The following is an 18,478-nucleotide window of genomic DNA, read 5'->3' on the forward strand; positions in this document are numbered from 1 at the left end:
CAGTCGTGTGAATTAAATCACCATTCTATTATGATATATAGAATGGAGATGTGATGTACTGTGTAATGGAAGATGATGGATCAAGCTGAAGATAAAGATACGGGCTATGATGAAGACAACGATTCTGAAGATGGCGACGTTGTCGCGTCAACGACAGCAGCTAATGGCGTTGGTTCAGGTCGTGGAGGTAGTGACGCTAGCCGCACGTCGCTTATCTCCAGTGTGATGAAATATTCAGCAGGTTAGAAAGAGGTCATTAGAAGTCGACAAAACACGTACTATTTTCCTCGCTACTAATAGACGAAGTACAATTCCCCACTGGCTCGTGACAATTAATCATAACTGTGACACGATAGTGAATTATTTACTCATATTGATTCAGTAACGATTAATTTGAGTTAATTACTTTTCCTTCGAGAATAATGTTTCTTAAAAACACCTATCTTGTTTACAAAATGTATATAGCTGTCTATTTCCGAATCTCATTAGCGAGAACACTGTGCTAGAAGCGTTGCATGACGTCAGTGTGAAATTGATGATATGATTCTGGGGATGTAGAATCAGATATCCTTTGTTAGTGGTGTTGTACCGTTACATCAATGTTGCATGATATCAGACGCCTTCGCAGGAGACAACAATGAAGTGAACTTTGGGGACGTTGGCGAACTAAAATAGACTCATTAACAAAGGGGTATGATTGATGCGTACGAAGTTGACTCTGTTTGACATCATATTTCACCCTTTCATGTTTTGTTCCAAGTTAATCCTCGTCGGATAAGAATCTATGATCCAGGGATTACGATTTGTTTACCGGGCCGCCATACTTGATCCAAATGAAAATGTCGTCTGCCGTCGCCAAAATGGCGGGAAATGAGCCGTGAAGATCGCCCAGTAGCTAAACTAATGACGGCGCCGTGTTGTTGATGTGATGTTGCATGTTTGTCCAATTACAATAACAGTGATCCCAGATCGTTCTCCGACCCTTTCACCTCGGATTTAATTTGAACGAAGGGAGTAATCAAGCCTCAATTTGCTCAGCTCGAAACAAAATACCGCGGTCTCGGGTATTGATCAGATTTGGCGCAAGCTGACCCCACGGGACCTGCCCTTCCGCCAGCAGATGTGACCAGTGGTCATTAGAACGCTGCACGTGTAACACATGAGTCCGGACAATGTTCTCGCTGTCCTTTCCGTCCCTCGTGGACGGTCAAACCGCACTCAGGTCCACTCCTGCCCAGACACGTAAGCCGGATGTGTCGGCCAGCTGACCAGTGTATCGGCTGGATGAGTTGGACTGATTCTGCTAATTAGAATAAGATTTACATTGAACTTTGTCACTGTTGTATTTGATAATGAACTGAATGAGAAGTAATTGGCTCCAGCCGATATTTGCTTCGAAGTGATAATTGTCTTAGGTAGTGCAGTGTTGCGGCATTCCAGGCCTTGGTCGAGCTTTCTGGGTTATTTTGAGGTGGCCACGTGGAAACCGTCTCCACGTGTGACGCACTGGTGTGGATTGTGTCCTTGCGGTTCCCTGTTTTGATCTGTGCCATGTCGTCCCGTCGAGTGAGCAATTGTCTTGCCTTTGCATGTGTTTGTGATGGGTGTTACCTATGGGGCAGGATACGTTCCCATTTCCTCAGATACTTGGTGTCGACACTATTTGATAAATGTTCATAAACACATGCTCATGACACTGTCGGAATCTTACAATGGACTCGGCATTTAGCAGACATTTTTTATTGTTATGGACAGTGTTTTTGTGGCTTGAATTGTAAATCTCTGCGTCAGCAATCTGTACTCTGGGCACCCAACGAATCTGTCTTTTTGTTTGAGCAAATGTTACTCTAATTCCCCCCCACGCCCCTCATCCCCCCCCCCCCCCCCCCCCCACACACACACACCCAACCCCCACCCCACCCCCCACTGGTTTCAAGAAAGTTTCACTGGAACACGTGTACGTAGGAATTGTGTAAAATTATACGAGGGTCTGAAATTGAAGCGGAAAGGCTCGATACACAAATGATATGTGTTTCAGCCTTAAACCGTTGACATTCACGATTTTGCGAGACAGAACAAAAAACGTACTTTTTCAAGACGTGTATTGTTTTTACGTCGTTTATTTAGAATTTGATTCATTATTTAAGCAAATGAATCAAACTAATAGTTGTTTTTATTACGCTGGTCTAGACTGCTGACAATGGTGTTAAACTGGGGTAGTGAGTTTGGTCTAACGCCGCTTTGAAGGAAATTACAGCGTGTCTGCTTGATGTTGGAGAAAAGCCCGCAGTGATACATGCCTGAGACATTTGAAAGCCGCTTGCATGGGTCCGGGATTCGAACGATCATACGTTTGTGCCACGCCTAAGGGACGCTACTCGTCACAGCGATTGGCAACTGGGCCACCCGTGCTCAAACCCGAGTTAGTCTGTGACTTGGTTGATACATGTCATCTTATTCGATTTACGTGAATCGATTCTCATGATGTCAATCACTGGATGGTCTGGTCCTACTCGATAATTTACAGACTGCCGTCATATAACTGGAATATTGTTGATGTATACACCTACTTTGGTCCGAATCGGTAAAAAAAAAAAAACAGTTGGGAAAAATTGCAATGGACAAAACAAACTTTAGAAATATTCTCCCTAGATCTATTCCATTCGGAAAATAACGGTAATATCCGGCGAATAACGTATTGCACAATGAATTCGAGATACAAAAATGCGGTCGGTATGTTGCAAATGTCATGCCCCCCGTTCGGCAATTCTAGCGGGTAAGATAAGAAATGTACCTCACGGTTATCGGGGTACAATGACGCTACTAGAATCGGGCACAGTCGATCAAGGTCGCACAACAGCTGTATGACTAAGACTGGTCGTTAATCGGCATTCGGTATGTCATATTGCAATGTCACGTCGTCGCATCGAACGATAAGACCCAAATACAAAGACGAAAACAAGGTGTTTTGCCCGTTCCGTTCAATGAACCTGAGTTTCTAATCATCTCAAACGAGAATCATTTCATGGATTTTCGATATAATATCTCGTCTCTTTTTGTGGCTCAGTTGAGAGAGAAATCGGATTCACGAACAAAACCGGATTTTGAATAAAGACTTTCCGTCGCATTTGATATGTTTGTTTACATGTTGGGCACGTGCAGATGTCGTCTGATGACTCAAAAGGCGGGAAAATAAGGCGGGAATTTAGGAGTGTGTTCATGTTTACATTATCGTATTAATGAGAGCGAAATATTTGCAGGCTGGAAATCTATTGTCAAACAGTGAATGAGAAGTTCCTTTGACAATCACGACGCACTGCAGAGAATTGAAATGGTTCTATCCGAAAGGAACCATGGCCTAATTAAGTTAAGATCGCTGTCTAAAGAAATATTTATTTAAAGTCTGCTCATCTTCAAGCACGACGTGAAGGAGAATAAACTCGTTTCTTGGATTTAGGGGTGAATGAACTGTAGTTGTCTGCAATATGTTCATCTGTCGTTAAAACAGTCAACAGAAGTGTGTTGGGGCGGTGGCGTTTGGAGTGTGGCGTAAAGGTCAAGTTGTCCGGATAAACAGGGGTTCAGTATAGATCCCTGCTACAGTGTAACTCCGTTATTCTGGACTGTGTGGTTCGAGGTTAATCATATCGGAGAAACGAATCTTGGATTCTTAGTTATGACCCGTCCGTTTTACGTAGATGTTTCCAACAGTGAAAATTCGGAAGGCGAGATCTCATTACCTTATATGGGATGTGCGGTACCATCCTGGTCAAAGCGTTTGGTTTCGTCTCCCCACATGGGTACAATATGTGAGGCCAATTTCTAGTGCCACTGTCTTTGCTGCTGGAATAGTGTTAAAAGCGGCGTAAAACCACACTCACTCCTGACATCATTCCTGTCAAAACAGGCGCCTATTATGTGTACCGGCTGGCCACAATGGCGGATACTTGGGCCTCTGCTGTGTTTTTGTTGACTTCATCCACCGTACAGTAGCGGCATGGGTTGTTTCTCACATCACTGATCACTGGTTTGTCTGGTCAATGGGGCGGTCGGGTAGCCTAGTGGTTAAAGCGTTCGCTCGTCACGCTGAAGACCCGGGTTCCATTCCCGACATAGTACATTGTATGAAGCCCATTTCTGATGTCCCCCGCCGTGATATTGCTTAAATATTGCTAAAAGCGGCGTTAAAAACATATTCACTCAATTGTCTGGTCCAGACTACTTCATGATGTGGACGTAATATTAAACAAACATATAGTCTATGAAATCTTTATTACACAATACGTTTCTCCTCTAAAATTAAAAGAAATACTTTTCCTGATGCTGATTTCGTATGTAGAATAGAGCTGGCTAGACTTACTTTTATTTCTGTCTAGATTGGTTTTGTTTACATAGTTACATATATTCCTGTCATGGTGCAGGACTACAACTTTGAACACTGTTCACCCACTCCCGCGATATGACATCATCAAACACGTCCTGAACCTTGGTCCGTCAGCCGTACTCGTGGTTCCACCAAAGTGGTAAACGTCTGACACCCGCATCACTTCAGGCTTTCCTCCTACGTCAATCTGACACGCTGTGATATAACTGGAATATCGTCCAAAGCGACGTTAAAACCAACTCGCGTTCTCCCTCATCAAACACCAGGGAGGGAAACATCAGACCAAATACAAATTCCTAATCCCAAGCATCCTGCAATGTCCACAAATAGGGCAATGATTTGCGACAACATAATCTAGCAATATCGATATTCTCCCATATTTTCATCATCAAACGCTGAAAGACTCATTAAGCGCCCAAACAACTGATTACTCTCGAAGCCCCCTAGCACAGCATGAGCGTCCCATAACAGTAGCCCGGCACTGCTCAATAGACCGCCATGACGGCTGCAGAGACCGGAGCAGACAGTCGTTGTAAGGCCCTCATCACACAGCTGAAACACAGACAGCAAAACAATCCTCGAGTATCCAGGTGTTATATCTCCATTCTAGTATGATAATACCTGCACTCATTCGCACCAATTCTCAGTTTTGGAAATGGCGTCACCATCTATACCTTTCTTATCACTAACTTAGCACAGAATTTGTCTCGCTTCTTACTATAATTTGATTGGACGGTTTTTAGTTGGCAGAGCTATAATGAACGGAACCTGACAGACGTTCTTGTAGACCCTCCTCGGGGACGTATTACACAGATGTGAATAAAAAACACTACATCCTCGATAATCCCGGGTGCTGTATCTCTATTCTATTATGATACATCCCTTGATTCATTCACCACTAAAGATTCGTTGCGGAAATGACGTCACCACCTCCATCTCTCTTATCACTAACTGCATCACTGAGGTTTGTCCTCACACGTCACGCTGACACCAACTCATCCACTCACTCACTCACTAGCTGTTAGATCGCCTCCGTGGTCTAGTGGTAGAGCGTCCGCCCGGTCCCGTCATACCACAAGACGTTAAAAGATGGTACTTGTTGTTACCCTGCCTGGCGCACGGCATTAATGGGCTAAACCTAGGACTGGTCGGCTCAAAGTCATAATACTGTGTCAGATGGGTATTTATGTTAAACTGCGGCATGGTATCTCATTGGGTTAGAACTATAAAATCGGCATTAGCCCAGACTAGTACAAGCACACTCACACACTCACTAGCTGTTAAACCGTTGTCTCCACTGCCGAAACCCGATTCAAATGGTCTTATTGTTACAATAAAAGAAGCTCATACTTGACTGCCCCAGCTGAGACCTTCTACATATTGCTAAACACCGCGTCAACCCCACTTACTGGTCATTTCTCCGGAATTCTATACAGAAGCAATCTCCTCTACTATAAACACACGTGTTTAACGAATGAAGACCTTTGTCCCGAAGTGCAATTTCGCCACAAACTGGTTTTAAACGACTGCGTGTTTCCTGTGCGACATACATTTACACAATGACAATGGCGGAAGCATCACCCACCCGATGTCATTTCCCGGCACACGTGACCACACGGGGACCTCAAGTGTTTACCACAACAGCAACGCAGGTGGCTACGTCGTTGACAAAGACATTAACGCCAGCGGTGACCGGATATTGCGCGTCATTTACACCGTCATCTGATGGCGTCGCGAGGTGTTGATGGGCCTAAGTGTTCCTTGTTGAGACCTCCTGTACATGTTCTCCTGGCGACAAGGTGTGATGATTGTCGGCGTCTTGGTAGTGGTCGGAATGGATTGATTGACACTTGTATATGGCATACCCCGTGTTATGGCTTTTCGGACGCTTAAGAAACATTTGTAAATTTTTCGTTAATCACAATAACAACTGTAAAACATCTCACTCACTAATAAAAGACAACTTTACCTTAAAAACAAGTCATCATCTGAGTATTTACAATGTCTGTTATAGCGCGAGTAATCGCGATAATCATGGACGTCCGAAAACGTAAGATGTCCGAAAAGCTATGATCCGGCGACATATCTGTCAGGTTGAAGTAGAGTTTTATTTTTATATAAATACGGAAAATACAACCCCATCCTCATACTTTCATGGTATCATATTTAATGTTTGAGAATTTAAATCGACGTTATATATAAATTTCAAAGTTTAAAATTTATATATGAAATTACACCACCACCCCACTCTCAAAGGACTCGCGTGGGCGAACGCGCCCCGCAAGCACCTTTTGAATTTTATGATTCTTCTTTTTAAAATACTCATTGTGCAGTGTTCTCTAGCTATCCAATAGTCCTACTTACAACTTTATGAGGACAAAGAATTTTAACAGATAAACGTTAACCTAAATAATCCGGACTAGTGGGAAACACGAAACATCGAGATAAGGCTAATTTAACGTATTTGAACAGGGTATTTTAGGTGACAGTTTCAAACATACATCACAAGGACAAGCCCCTTTAATTCTCAACCGTAGAGAGTGTAGGAACGACCATTGTTCTGTGGAGGCATTAAATTTTCATATGAGCAAATTTCCTGGTCATAATTTACACCTAACGTCCCACGAGAGCAAACCCCTGTAATTTAAAGTCACTCTCCTTTGATCAAAGACGGCCGTGCTGTGATTAGCCCTTCGCGGGATAGTGTCATTGTTGTTATCAATAAGGCAACACGCGTAGCTGCGTAACAGGCATTAGCTGCAGGGTCGTTTTCAGGGAATACCGTAAGTCCACGAATAAACGCCCAGATCCAATGCACCGAAAGAAACTTATCCTTCCTTGAACAAACCTCTGGTCAAAACGCCTGGTTCCAATAAGACTTCTAAAACATTTAAAACAGAGAGACATGTCCACAAAACCACAATATTTTATGCCAAAGAAACTCAATTCTAAGGGAAGTGGAAGCAGGACAGGGTCCGGTTTCACAAAGGGATCGTCAAGCTACAACTGTCGTCATTCTCTAACGTAGAGGGGACACGGGTGGCCCAGTCCCTTGGGCATGCAAGAAACCTATGATTGCGGGTTCGAATCCAGGTTCGCCCCGATTATGTTTCTAGGTTTGTCAGCACCATACTCGTGCTCGTGGGTTTCACCGAAGTGGTAAACGTCTGAGACCTGCATCACTTCGGGCTTTCCTCCCACATTAAGCCGGCACGTCGTGATATAACTGGAATACTGTTAAAAGCGGCGTTAAACCCAGCTCACTCACTCACTCTAAAGTAGACGGCCATAATGCTAAGCTCACTTTGTGAAGCGAGGCCAAGTGTGATGTACATGTAGTTGATTACACGCATGTAGCCTATCAAAACCAATAGTCTACATTAGAACCAGTTACAAACAAACAGTTGAAACCGACCGGTGGTTGAATAACCCAAGAGATTTGAGAGTATGTCCACAATGTAATTCCCAACTTGGAGAAGTATTTCACTACATAATGACGGAGGGTCGGGTAGCCTTGTGGTTAAAGCGTACGCTCGTCACACCGAACACCCAGGTTCGATTCCCGACATGGGTACAATGTGTGAAGCCCATTCCTGGTGTACCCCGCCGTGATATTGCTGAAATATTGCTAAAAGCGGCGTAAAGCAATAATCACTCACTACATTTTGAAATGTTCATTTTTAGATGTAAGAAAATACATTGTTAACGAGTACCACTATATATGTCCCAAACCTGAAAAATACCTTAAATTGTTTTCACAATTTAAAGTTTAATCGTTGAAAATTGAGAAAAGTTCTTACGATACAATCATACTCAATTTAATTGTTATTGCCTCGTGCTATCTTGCTGTGCATGTATTACACGAGCTGTTTTTGTACTCGTGTGCCAGGTTCAGGTTTCTGAGGTTATAAAGAATGAGGGTGGTTAGGGAAATGAAGTACTGCAAATGAAAATCGTCTTTAATCCCTGATTTGTATCTGATTCGTCCCAAATCAGAACAACACCGTAGCCGTGTGTGTATCGCGAGAGTTGCATGTGTGTATCGCGAGAGTTGAATGTCTGGCCGATCGCGTGATGATGCCAGACAGCGTGACCTCCAACGACCGTAAAGCTCCTCACAGCAAACTATACAGCTCTCACGAGGGCACCTATCTCTTTGATGTAACTTTACCTGTACCGCGGGACTCGTTCACCGGCGTGATGTGGAGCTTAATGCTTCCTCAGATTACACGGCCGGATATAAATATGTACAGATAGAGCGGATGGAGGATCTAGTTGTCTGGAACTAGATAAATATCTGTCAACTGACAAATTGAAATACTAGACAAACAGAATCCCTTATCGTGATGGTCATGACCCCCCACCCACAACCTGACCCCCACCCTCACCCCGACCCCCAACACCCTCGTGGGGATTCCGGGTTGGAATTGGTCCCCTGCAGCACGTGGTGTCGTGAGAGGTGACTAATGGACAACGCGGCCATGCTCAATGACTTTGTTCATTCGTGTCATCGTACCCCGACGTTGTGAATCGTTGCTCACAATATCAATCACTCGATTGTCCGGTCCGGCTCGATTATTTACAGGCCGCCATTATATAGATGGAATATTGCAAGACATGCACGCACGCACAATCACACGCGTACACACATGCAGAAAGACGGACACACCGACACACACATGCTGACATGACGTGATATAATTTAAGTTCTGTTTAAATCTGTTCACTTAACCATTGTGTTATACTGCCCGTCCAACGCCTGTGTTGTGTCATTGTGTTATAGTGCCCGTCTACCGCCTGTGTTGTGTCATTGTGTTATAGTGCCCGTCTAGCGCCTGTGTTGTGTCATTGTGTTATAGTGCCCGTCCAACGCATGTGTTGCGTCATTGTGTTATACTGCCCGTCTAGCGCCTGTGTTGTGTCATTGTGTTATAGTCCCCGTCCAACGCATGTGTTGCGTCATTGTGTTATAGTGCCCCTCCAATGCCTGTGTTGTGTCATTGTGTTATAGTGCCCGTCTAGCGCCAGTGTTGTGTCATTGTGTTATAGTGCCCGTCTAGCGCCAGTGTTGTGTCATTGTGTTATAGTGCCAGTCTAACGCCTGTGTTGTGTCATTGTGTTGTAGTGCCCTCTAGCGCATGTGTTGTGTCATTGTGTTGTAGTGCCCGTCTAACCCCTGTGTCGAGGTAACACCTCTAACCTGTATGTTTTGTGTTCCAGACTCGCGGCAGCGTCTACAACCCGGGATGGCAGTACGACGCCAACGCGCTCGAGTTCGCCCACTACAGGGAGATCTTCCTGAGGGGCAAGCAGAAGACGTCGACGGGAACCTACAGCGTGAGTACCTGTCTCACTGTTACACATGATTAGCACACTATCGACACACTACCGACACACTACCGACATACAACCGACTCACTATCGACACACTACCGGCACACAACCGACACACTATGGACACACTACCGACACACAACCTACACACTACCGGCACACAACCGACACACAACCGGCACACTACCGACACACAACCGACACACTACCGACACACAACCAACACGCTACTGACACACAACCGACACACTACCGACACACAACCGACACACTACCGACACACAACCAACACACTACCGACACACAACCAACACACTACCGACACACAACCGACACACTATCGACACGCAGCCGACACGCTATCGACACACTACCGGCACATTACCCACACCTCACACACCCACACCTCACACACCCACACCGAGGAGAAGGAAGACAAGTCTTCTAAAAGACTCTCAACGTGTTCGCCATTCAACACTTGTTGGCCATTTTAAACTAGAAAAAGGTCGACATATTTCAGAATTCAGCACATCACGGACATATTTCCGTACAGTCCTAGGCAGAAAACTGCTACAGCTGTCAGGACAGTGTCGGGCTAATTTACAAAGAAACTCTCATAGCTGACAGTACTCAAGTGTCATGACACTACTGGTGAAAGATCATAATCATTTAAATTGCATATTTTCAAAATGCGTAAAATGTTCGATTGTGGAATGGTGTACGTTGTCGCCCATGGGCTTGGGCTGATTCTCCTGGTGTGAAACACAGCTACCCACTCCATCAACCTGGATCATATCCTCGTCGTTACGATCCTGACACGACCCTGAATGCGGCAGGGTGTTTGGATGTAAGACGTTGATCGGTGTTCGTGCTCTTGACCTCTGAACTGTTTGACCAAGACCACCATGGCCACCATGATGACAACACTCACTCACTCACTCACTCACTCACTCACCCAAGCACACACCCACCCACCCACCCACCCACCCACTCACTCACTCACTCACTCACTCACCCAAGCACACACCCACCCACCCACCCACTCACTCACTCACTCACTCACCCAAGCACACACCCACCCACCCACTCACTCACTCACTCACTCACCCAAGCACACACCCACCCACTCACTCACTCACTCACTCACTCTCACCCAAGCACATACCCACCCACCCACCCACTCACTCACTCACTCACTCACTCACCCAACCGCTCACCCACTCACTCACTCACTCACCCAACCGCTCACCCACCCACCCACCCACTCACTCACTCACTCACTGACTCGTCCATTTATGCAATCAATCACTCAATAGTACAAACACCAAATCATTCAACCACACACTCTACCACTCACACACATCCGAATCACAAACTCACTATAAACGCATTCACTCAATCGCACGCATACACAAATACTCTCTCTCTCGCCCACTCACACTTACCAGCAATCTGCCTTACACTCTCACAAATCTCATATGCTACTCTAAACAAGTTAAGAACCTTTTGATTCCTTCATATTACTATAGTCTACTGACGTGCCATGACATTCACTTATTCACTCAACCAATCACCCACCCTAGATATATCTCAATCAATGGTATTTTCAAACCGTGAAGATCCGGGTTAGAATAGGTCTTAACTAACCCATGCTTGTCGTAACAGGGGACTGTGCTTGTCATAAGAGGCGACTAACGGGATCGGGTGGTCAGCTAACTTGGTTAATGCATGTCATCGTATTCCAACTGCGTAGATCGATGCTTGTGACATCATTCACTGAATTGTCTGGTCCAGACTCGATTATTTACAGACCGCCGTCATATAGCTGAAATAATGCTGAGTGCGGCGTTAAACGACAAACAAACAAAGCATAGATCAATGCTTATGATGTCGAGCACTGGATTGTCTGGTCCAGACTCGATTATTTCCGGTCCGCCGTCATATAGCTGAAATAATGCTGAGTGCGGCGTTAAACGACAAACAAACAAAGCATAGATCAGTGCGTATGATGTCAATCACTGGATTGTCTGTTCCAGGACTACGAGAAGTGTGGCGTGTTCGACGCCCAGCTGGAGTTGGAGGGGGAGCAGAAGAAGGAGGAGGACGAGCTGTACGCCACCCTGAAGATGGAGAGGCAGAAGAAGGTGAAACGTCTGGAGGAAGAGCTGAAGGTGGAGAAGGACAACTCGGTGAGGGACCTGGTCTCCACGCTGGAGCGCTTCTCCCCCCAGAAGGGGAAGAGCGGGCTGGCGAAGGAGACGGAGCGCCTGGAGGAACACTACAAGCTGAAGAGGGAGGAGAAGATGAAGAGGCTGATTGAGAAGATGTCGGTGGAGGAGAGGCAGCACGTGGCCCGGCTGATCCAGAAACACAGCCAGGAGATGTTGCTGATGATTGCAGAGAGGTTGTCCACTGTTGATGTAAGTTGCCGTCACGGGGATGGAGGGCCCATATCATAAAAGTGGAGGGTCCGTATTATAAAAGTGGAGGGCCGGTATTACAAAAGTGGAGGGTCCGTATTACAAAAGTGGAGGGCCCATATTATAAAAGTGGAGGGTCCGTATCACAAAAGTGGAGGGTCCGTATTACAAAAGTGGAGGGTCCGTATTATAAAAGTGGAGGGCCGGTATTACAAGAATGGAGAGCCTACATTATAAAAGTGGAGGGTCCGTATTACAAAAGTGGAGGGTCCGTATTATAAAAGTGGAGAGCCGGTATTACAAAAGTGGAGGGTCCGTATTACAAAAGTGGAGGGCCCATATTATAAAAGTGGAGGGTCCGTATCACAAAAGTGGAGGGTCCGTATTGTAAAAGTGGAGGGCCGGTATTACAAAAGTGGAGGGCCCATATTATAAAAGTGGAGGGTCCGTATCGCAAAAGTGGAGGGTCCGTATTATAAAAGTGGAGGGCCGGTATTACAAAAGTGGAGGGTCCGTATTACAAAAGTGGAGGGCCCATATTATAAAAGTGGAGGGTCCGTATCACAAAAGTGGAGGGTCCGTATCACAAAAGTGGAGGGTCCGTATTACAAAAGTGGAGGGTCCGTTACAAAACTGACTAATCCGAATACATTTGCTAAGCATGTAGAGTGCCTGCTACTACACAGCACGTGTAGTGATATGACCCCTTTATTGAGAAGGGTCCACCAGCGCAAGAGACGGTGGGGTAGCCTAGTGGTTAAAGTGTTTGCTCGTCACGACGAAGACCCAGGTTCGATTCCACACATGGGTACAATGTGTGAAGCCCATTTCTGGATATTGCTGATATAACAGCGGCGTAAAATCTTACTCACTCACTCTACTCGTACTCTAAACATACTTACGATAGTCGCAGCCCTAAGGTCGCTTTGTACAACAGGGCACAGGTCCCGGAACCTCGTCAAAACTTCAACACTACGAGTAGCATCATGACATTGTTAGCTAGACATACTGGTTGTCCTGAAACACGTGTTGTGAAGACACGCTACTGATCGGCTCATTCTTCCTGAGGGGCGGTCGGGTAGCCTAGTGGTTAAAGCGTTCGTTCGTCACGCCGAAGACCCGGGTTCGATTCCCGACATGGGTACAATGTGTGAAGCCAATTTCTGGTGTCCCCCGCCGTGATATTGCTGGAATATTGCTAAAAGCGGCGTAAAACTATACTCACTCACTCACTCATTCTTCCTGAGTAACAGGTGAATGTCTTGAAGCAGTGGCTGAGAATGTATAATCTTATTTTAAATGGTCGATCACTGATTGAATGATTATTATGTGGCCGAGACGGGTCTGGGTGCAGCCTATTCTTGTAGGTGCCCTGTACTGCGCCATTAGCAGCAGCCAATAGGGATCGGGTGGTCAGGTTCTCAGATAGGGTTGGTTTTGTGTCCTACGTACCCCGATTTCGAGGACCGTTGGTAGTATTGCTATTGTACATAGAGAAGTACAGGGCAGATATGGAGGACCAAAATATAAAAATTCTCCCGTTTGAGTTAAACGTTAACGTCTTCTCAACAGTAGACAGTGTATAGAACAGTAGAATGTTGTCTGTCGTGGAGCTGCCCCGAGACTGAAGTCGCCCTCTTGTTCCACAGGACCGGAGCTCCCCTGACTCCGAGGACCGGTCACCCACCATCGACCTGTCCCGCCCCCCACCCGTGTCACCGCCGGAGTTCAAGAAGGCCCAACTCTTCAAGAGTCCGACCATCTTTGAGAAGCTGGACAACCATGTTCTAGATGTGAGTATCGCGGGCTGACTCGGTCACCACTCACTGTTCTCAAATAAATGGGGAGGGGAAATACACGTTCCCCAGCAATCTCATTAAAATCAGATCTTAGTTCTCGCTACCGCTAAACAAAGATCTGAGGACATCCCATTACGGGTCACGTCAGACCGACCTTGCGCGAACTTTGACCGACCTATGGAATGACCAATCAGAAGGCAGCTTTCTCGTGCTTTGCGGCACTAATTCCAAATTGGCAACTACGCTTCGAAACATATTTTGACAAATTCTCGATTACAAATTTGAAACCTGAACAAAAGAACATTCTGGAATGGCTAATAGATGGTCTAGATGGTATGGATTCAGTCGTTAAACCCGTAACTATCGTTCGGAGTTAAAGTTTTCGAGGCTGCATGATTAGAAATCACATTCCGACTGTCACTTTCATAATCTGGTAAGCGATGCTCTGATTGGTCGGGTGAAAGGACGTTCTGACGTGACCCCGAATGGGATGTCCTCAGATCTTTGTTTAGCGGTAGCGCTATAGAAGTACGATAATCTTGAACGCGACGTTAAACCCCATTTCACAACCACCATAAAGAAGACGGACAGTGACAGCGTATTTTTCGCCTGGAAAAGGCCAACAAATTGATTTCGAAATCGTAATTGTGGAATTGATGGATTTAGCTACTTCCGGGTTCTGGAAAATACCGATCTGTGTGAACACTAAACAGATATTCCTGGATAAAGGAGGTTACATCAGTCTGAAGCAATAGGTGCAAGATGGATAAATCACAACCGGGGGATAAGTGATTACTTTTACTTTTGTGAAGACTTTGCGACTTACAGATCTGTTTTCACCGTTGTTTTTTGTCAGGTGGCGAAGGAGGGCTACACAACGTTCACCAATCTTGTGAAGGACTTGATCGTGGAGTGTGAGACGGACCTGGAGAAGACAAGGTGGGTAGTTGATCGCCGGAAGTAGGGCAACAATGGACATTGAAACACAACTGTCCAATGAAACGTCGCCGTTTGGTCAAGTGGAATGCACTTATACCATATACGTACACATTATAATGCACGTACTTTCCGTGTTAAATGGGCTAGATGTGTTCGTTTCAAATGTGAAATAGAGAATCTTGACAGTACACTTTCGGAAAAGGAGTGATGGGGTAGCCTAGTGGTTAAAGCGTTCGCTCGTCACGCCGAAGGCCCGGGTTCGATTTCCTACATGGGTAGAATATGTGTAGAAAAGTCCGTTTCTGGTGTTCCCCGCCGTGATATTGCTGGCATATTGCTAAAAGCGGCGTAAAACGATACTCACTTACTATCGGAATAAATTAAAAGCATGTATCCTTTTGTCACAGTCCCCCTGTCTTTCGCGATAGCTTTTACGTTACACTCATTTCCCCATTGATTCTTCCTCAGAAACTGTTTGCGTTGCCCCGTCTACACTCAACCCCCCAGCCACTCACACCCACACCATCCTAATGTTACAATCGGTATACAAAATGTATCGCAAGTATCAAATCCACATATAGACGCGTTAGACATGTATACGCTTGACAAGTTTTAAAAATACCGCATGCATTAAAAATATATCCATTCTTGGCACTTCAGGGCTATTTTCCGGTGGGTGACGTGGACAGATCTGAACACCCTCGACATGGAGGAGAGTGTTAAGCCGGACTCCCCCCTGTCTCTACTGCGCGGCATCAAGTACGGGACGGAAACCTACCATGACCTTTTCAAGCGACTCTGCAGGTATGGCTATTACGAACGCTGAATTTCAGTTCATGAGTAGTAATAATCCTGGATATAACGAACTCAGAGAGGCCTTGACAATATGTTCGTCATATCCATAGTCCGATGTTCACATCCAAATCACTATTACGCTACACTCGTAGATTAATTGGGGCACGGGTGGCCCAGTCGTCTAAGGCGCCGCGATTCGCCGCTCCGCGAACCTACGATTGTGGGTTCAAATCCTGGTTAGCCCCGATTATCTTTCTAGGTTTGTTAGCACCATACCCAGACTCGTGGGTTTTACCGAAGTGGTAAACGTTTGAGACCTGAATCACTTTGGGCTTTCCTCCAACATTAAGCTGACAGGCCGTGATATAACTGGAATGCTGTTAAAAGCGGCGTTAAACCCAACTCACCCAATCCAAATTGAATACTTTTAGGTCTGGATACAGGATATCTACACAGGTATGGAAGAAATCAAAGCCGGCTAATTGTTAGGGTCAGGTGCAAAACGAACACTGGAATGTCCCGAGCTTTAGATAAAGGCTGTACGGTATGTGGAATACCCAATGCAATGTCCCGGGCTTTTAAAACAGGCTGTACGGTATGTGGAATACTCAATGCAATGTGCCAAGCTTTTAATAAAGGCTTTACTTTATGTGGAATACCGAATGCAATGTCCCGGGCATTTAATAAAGGATGTACGGTATATGGAATACCGAATGCAATGTCCCGGGCTTTTAATAAAGGCTTTACGGTATGTGGAATACCGAATGCAATGTCCCGGGCTTTTAATAAAGGCTTTACTTTATGTGGAATACCGAATGCAATGTCCCGGGCTTTTAATAAAGGCTGTCCGGTATGTGGAATACTCAATGCAATGTCCCGGGCTTTTAATAAAGGCTTTACGGTATGTGGAATACCCATTGTTGTGTTAGTGATTAGCCACCAAGATGAGTAAGAATATCGTAGGTGTACACGTCAGAATGTCGATTTAGCGTTTTGTGCGTCGCTGTACACAGCTGTTCCCGAACATGTATTACACGTGCACGTCATGGTTCGATCTTCCACTAACAAACAGAAGGACCGTGTGCAAGCGGTCCTCGACAAATTGCACTGTTCAAATTTCCTAAATCTTTGTATCTTTGTTTTTATTCTCTTTCTGCAAATGTGAACAATCACACAAGTTTATTCACGCCGACGTCACGTACGTGCGACACTGCCACGTCCAAGCAATACATGTCATCCTGTCAAAATACCCACAGGGAGTACTGATTTCTTACCAATCAACGTGCGAATTCATTTAATGCAAATTTATGGGCAATTTTTCTGTTTACGCGGACTTAATAATCCGACCTAGCTCGTGGCGAACAGATTCGATAGAATCACGTTAAACATGGCGTATTTCTCTCGTTTATCAGATCACCGATTCTTAATTCGTTTTTGGTCGTTCATCGATCACAGTTTTTGAGTGTTCCTGCATCTCGCCGTGGTAGTAACTTCCATTTTGTATTGGAGATCACGAAATTGAGGAGCGATCTAAGACTGCGGTAATGCATCAATTCAACAACACAGGGCTGTCACATCTGAACCTCCTGATCAAATGGACAATATACAAACTGGAATTGAAATCTATTGCATGAGAAGATTGAAAGACAGTTTGGACACCTCATCAACACCATTTCAGAGACAACTGAGCGGGTAGGGTTCTGAAATCAGGAATTTAAAATCACTCACGAGACAAGATAAAACGGAATCGACCTAAATCTAATCGTAAGAAAACAAATTACGGTTTTGTCCCTGAATTCATGTTTTCAATTTACATCTACATGAAATCCCATGCTGCTTGACTATGGGTTGTGGAAAAGTACGATTGGTCTACAACTAAGATGAAACGAAAATCGACCCAAATTTCATTTGTATGGAATCTATCAGCGTGGAGTGATTTAAGATTTATGGCATCAAATCGCCATTTTGTTTCAGGCCATGAGTACTTCGTCAAAAGGTCTAGGAGAAGGTCCGAGATCAGTCGGATCGTCCAACATAAAATCAGAGAAATACTAGAACACAAACCTTATACTAACTCACCAGTTGTTAAATAAGTTACTTAGTTCAGCATTGATTTCGTGTAAACCAGGCACCAACGTCCTACAAGTGTGTGTGTGTGTTTGTTTGTTTGTTTAACACAGCACTAAGCAATATTCCAGCTATATGACGGCGGTCTGCAAATTTTTGAGTCTGGGCCAGACAAACCTGTGATTGACATCATGAGCATCGATCAACGCAATTGGAATTCGATGACATGCATCAACAAAGTCAGCGAGCCTGACCACCCGATCCCGTTAGTCGCCTCTTACGACAAGCATAGTCGCCTTTTGCGGTAAGCATGGGTTACTGAAGACCTATTCTAACCCGGATCTTCACGAGTCTATAAGGTCAAGTATGATGCCAAGTGTCCATTTTAATTTTCAACTGGTCATGCAGGAACAGACCAAATTACTTACCAAATGAATAACCAATCCCCAACTCTACAAGATATATCAAATATCCAGTTTGAAAGATGAAATGGAACAAAATCGACCAACAATGAAACCCTTAAGAAACAAAATACCCTCGAGGTTTGACATCCTACCTTTTTCAATTAGTCACAGAGAGTCAAGTATCCACATCGTTTTAATCTTTTTGCAAAGGTAATTGCAATCTACGGCCAGTGGATTTAAATCTGAACCCGACACCCCAAAGTTTGAGTTGCATGTAAACCAGCAGGACGGTCTTGACGCCAGTCTAACCAGGGGTTGTCGCATGAGACGTGGTCG

At 45.1% G+C, this 18,478-nt stretch overlaps 1 protein-coding gene across 2 annotated transcripts in view; it reads left to right on the top strand.

Annotated features, from left to right (window-relative positions):
* The window catches only part of LOC139456083 (hillarin-like), a 97,089-nt gene that overhangs the window by 66,518 nt on the left and 12,093 nt on the right, over positions 1-18,478 (top strand). For both annotated transcript variants that reach the window (XM_071237604.1, XM_071237605.1), the window contains exons 2-6: positions 9,605-9,721; positions 11,755-12,138; positions 13,788-13,931; positions 14,794-14,876; positions 15,537-15,680. In XM_071237604.1, coding sequence (XP_071093705.1) covers positions 9,605-9,721; positions 11,755-12,138; positions 13,788-13,931; positions 14,794-14,876; positions 15,537-15,680 — 872 coding nt within the window. The remainder of the gene's footprint in view (positions 1-9,604; positions 9,722-11,754; positions 12,139-13,787; positions 13,932-14,793; positions 14,877-15,536; positions 15,681-18,478) is intronic.

The sequence above is a fragment of the Haliotis cracherodii genome, unplaced genomic scaffold, assembly GCF_022045235.1.
Source record: "Haliotis cracherodii isolate W230 unplaced genomic scaffold, xgHalCrac1.p SCAF_11, whole genome shotgun sequence".
Taxonomy (NCBI): Eukaryota; Metazoa; Mollusca; class Gastropoda; order Lepetellida; family Haliotidae; genus Haliotis; species Haliotis cracherodii.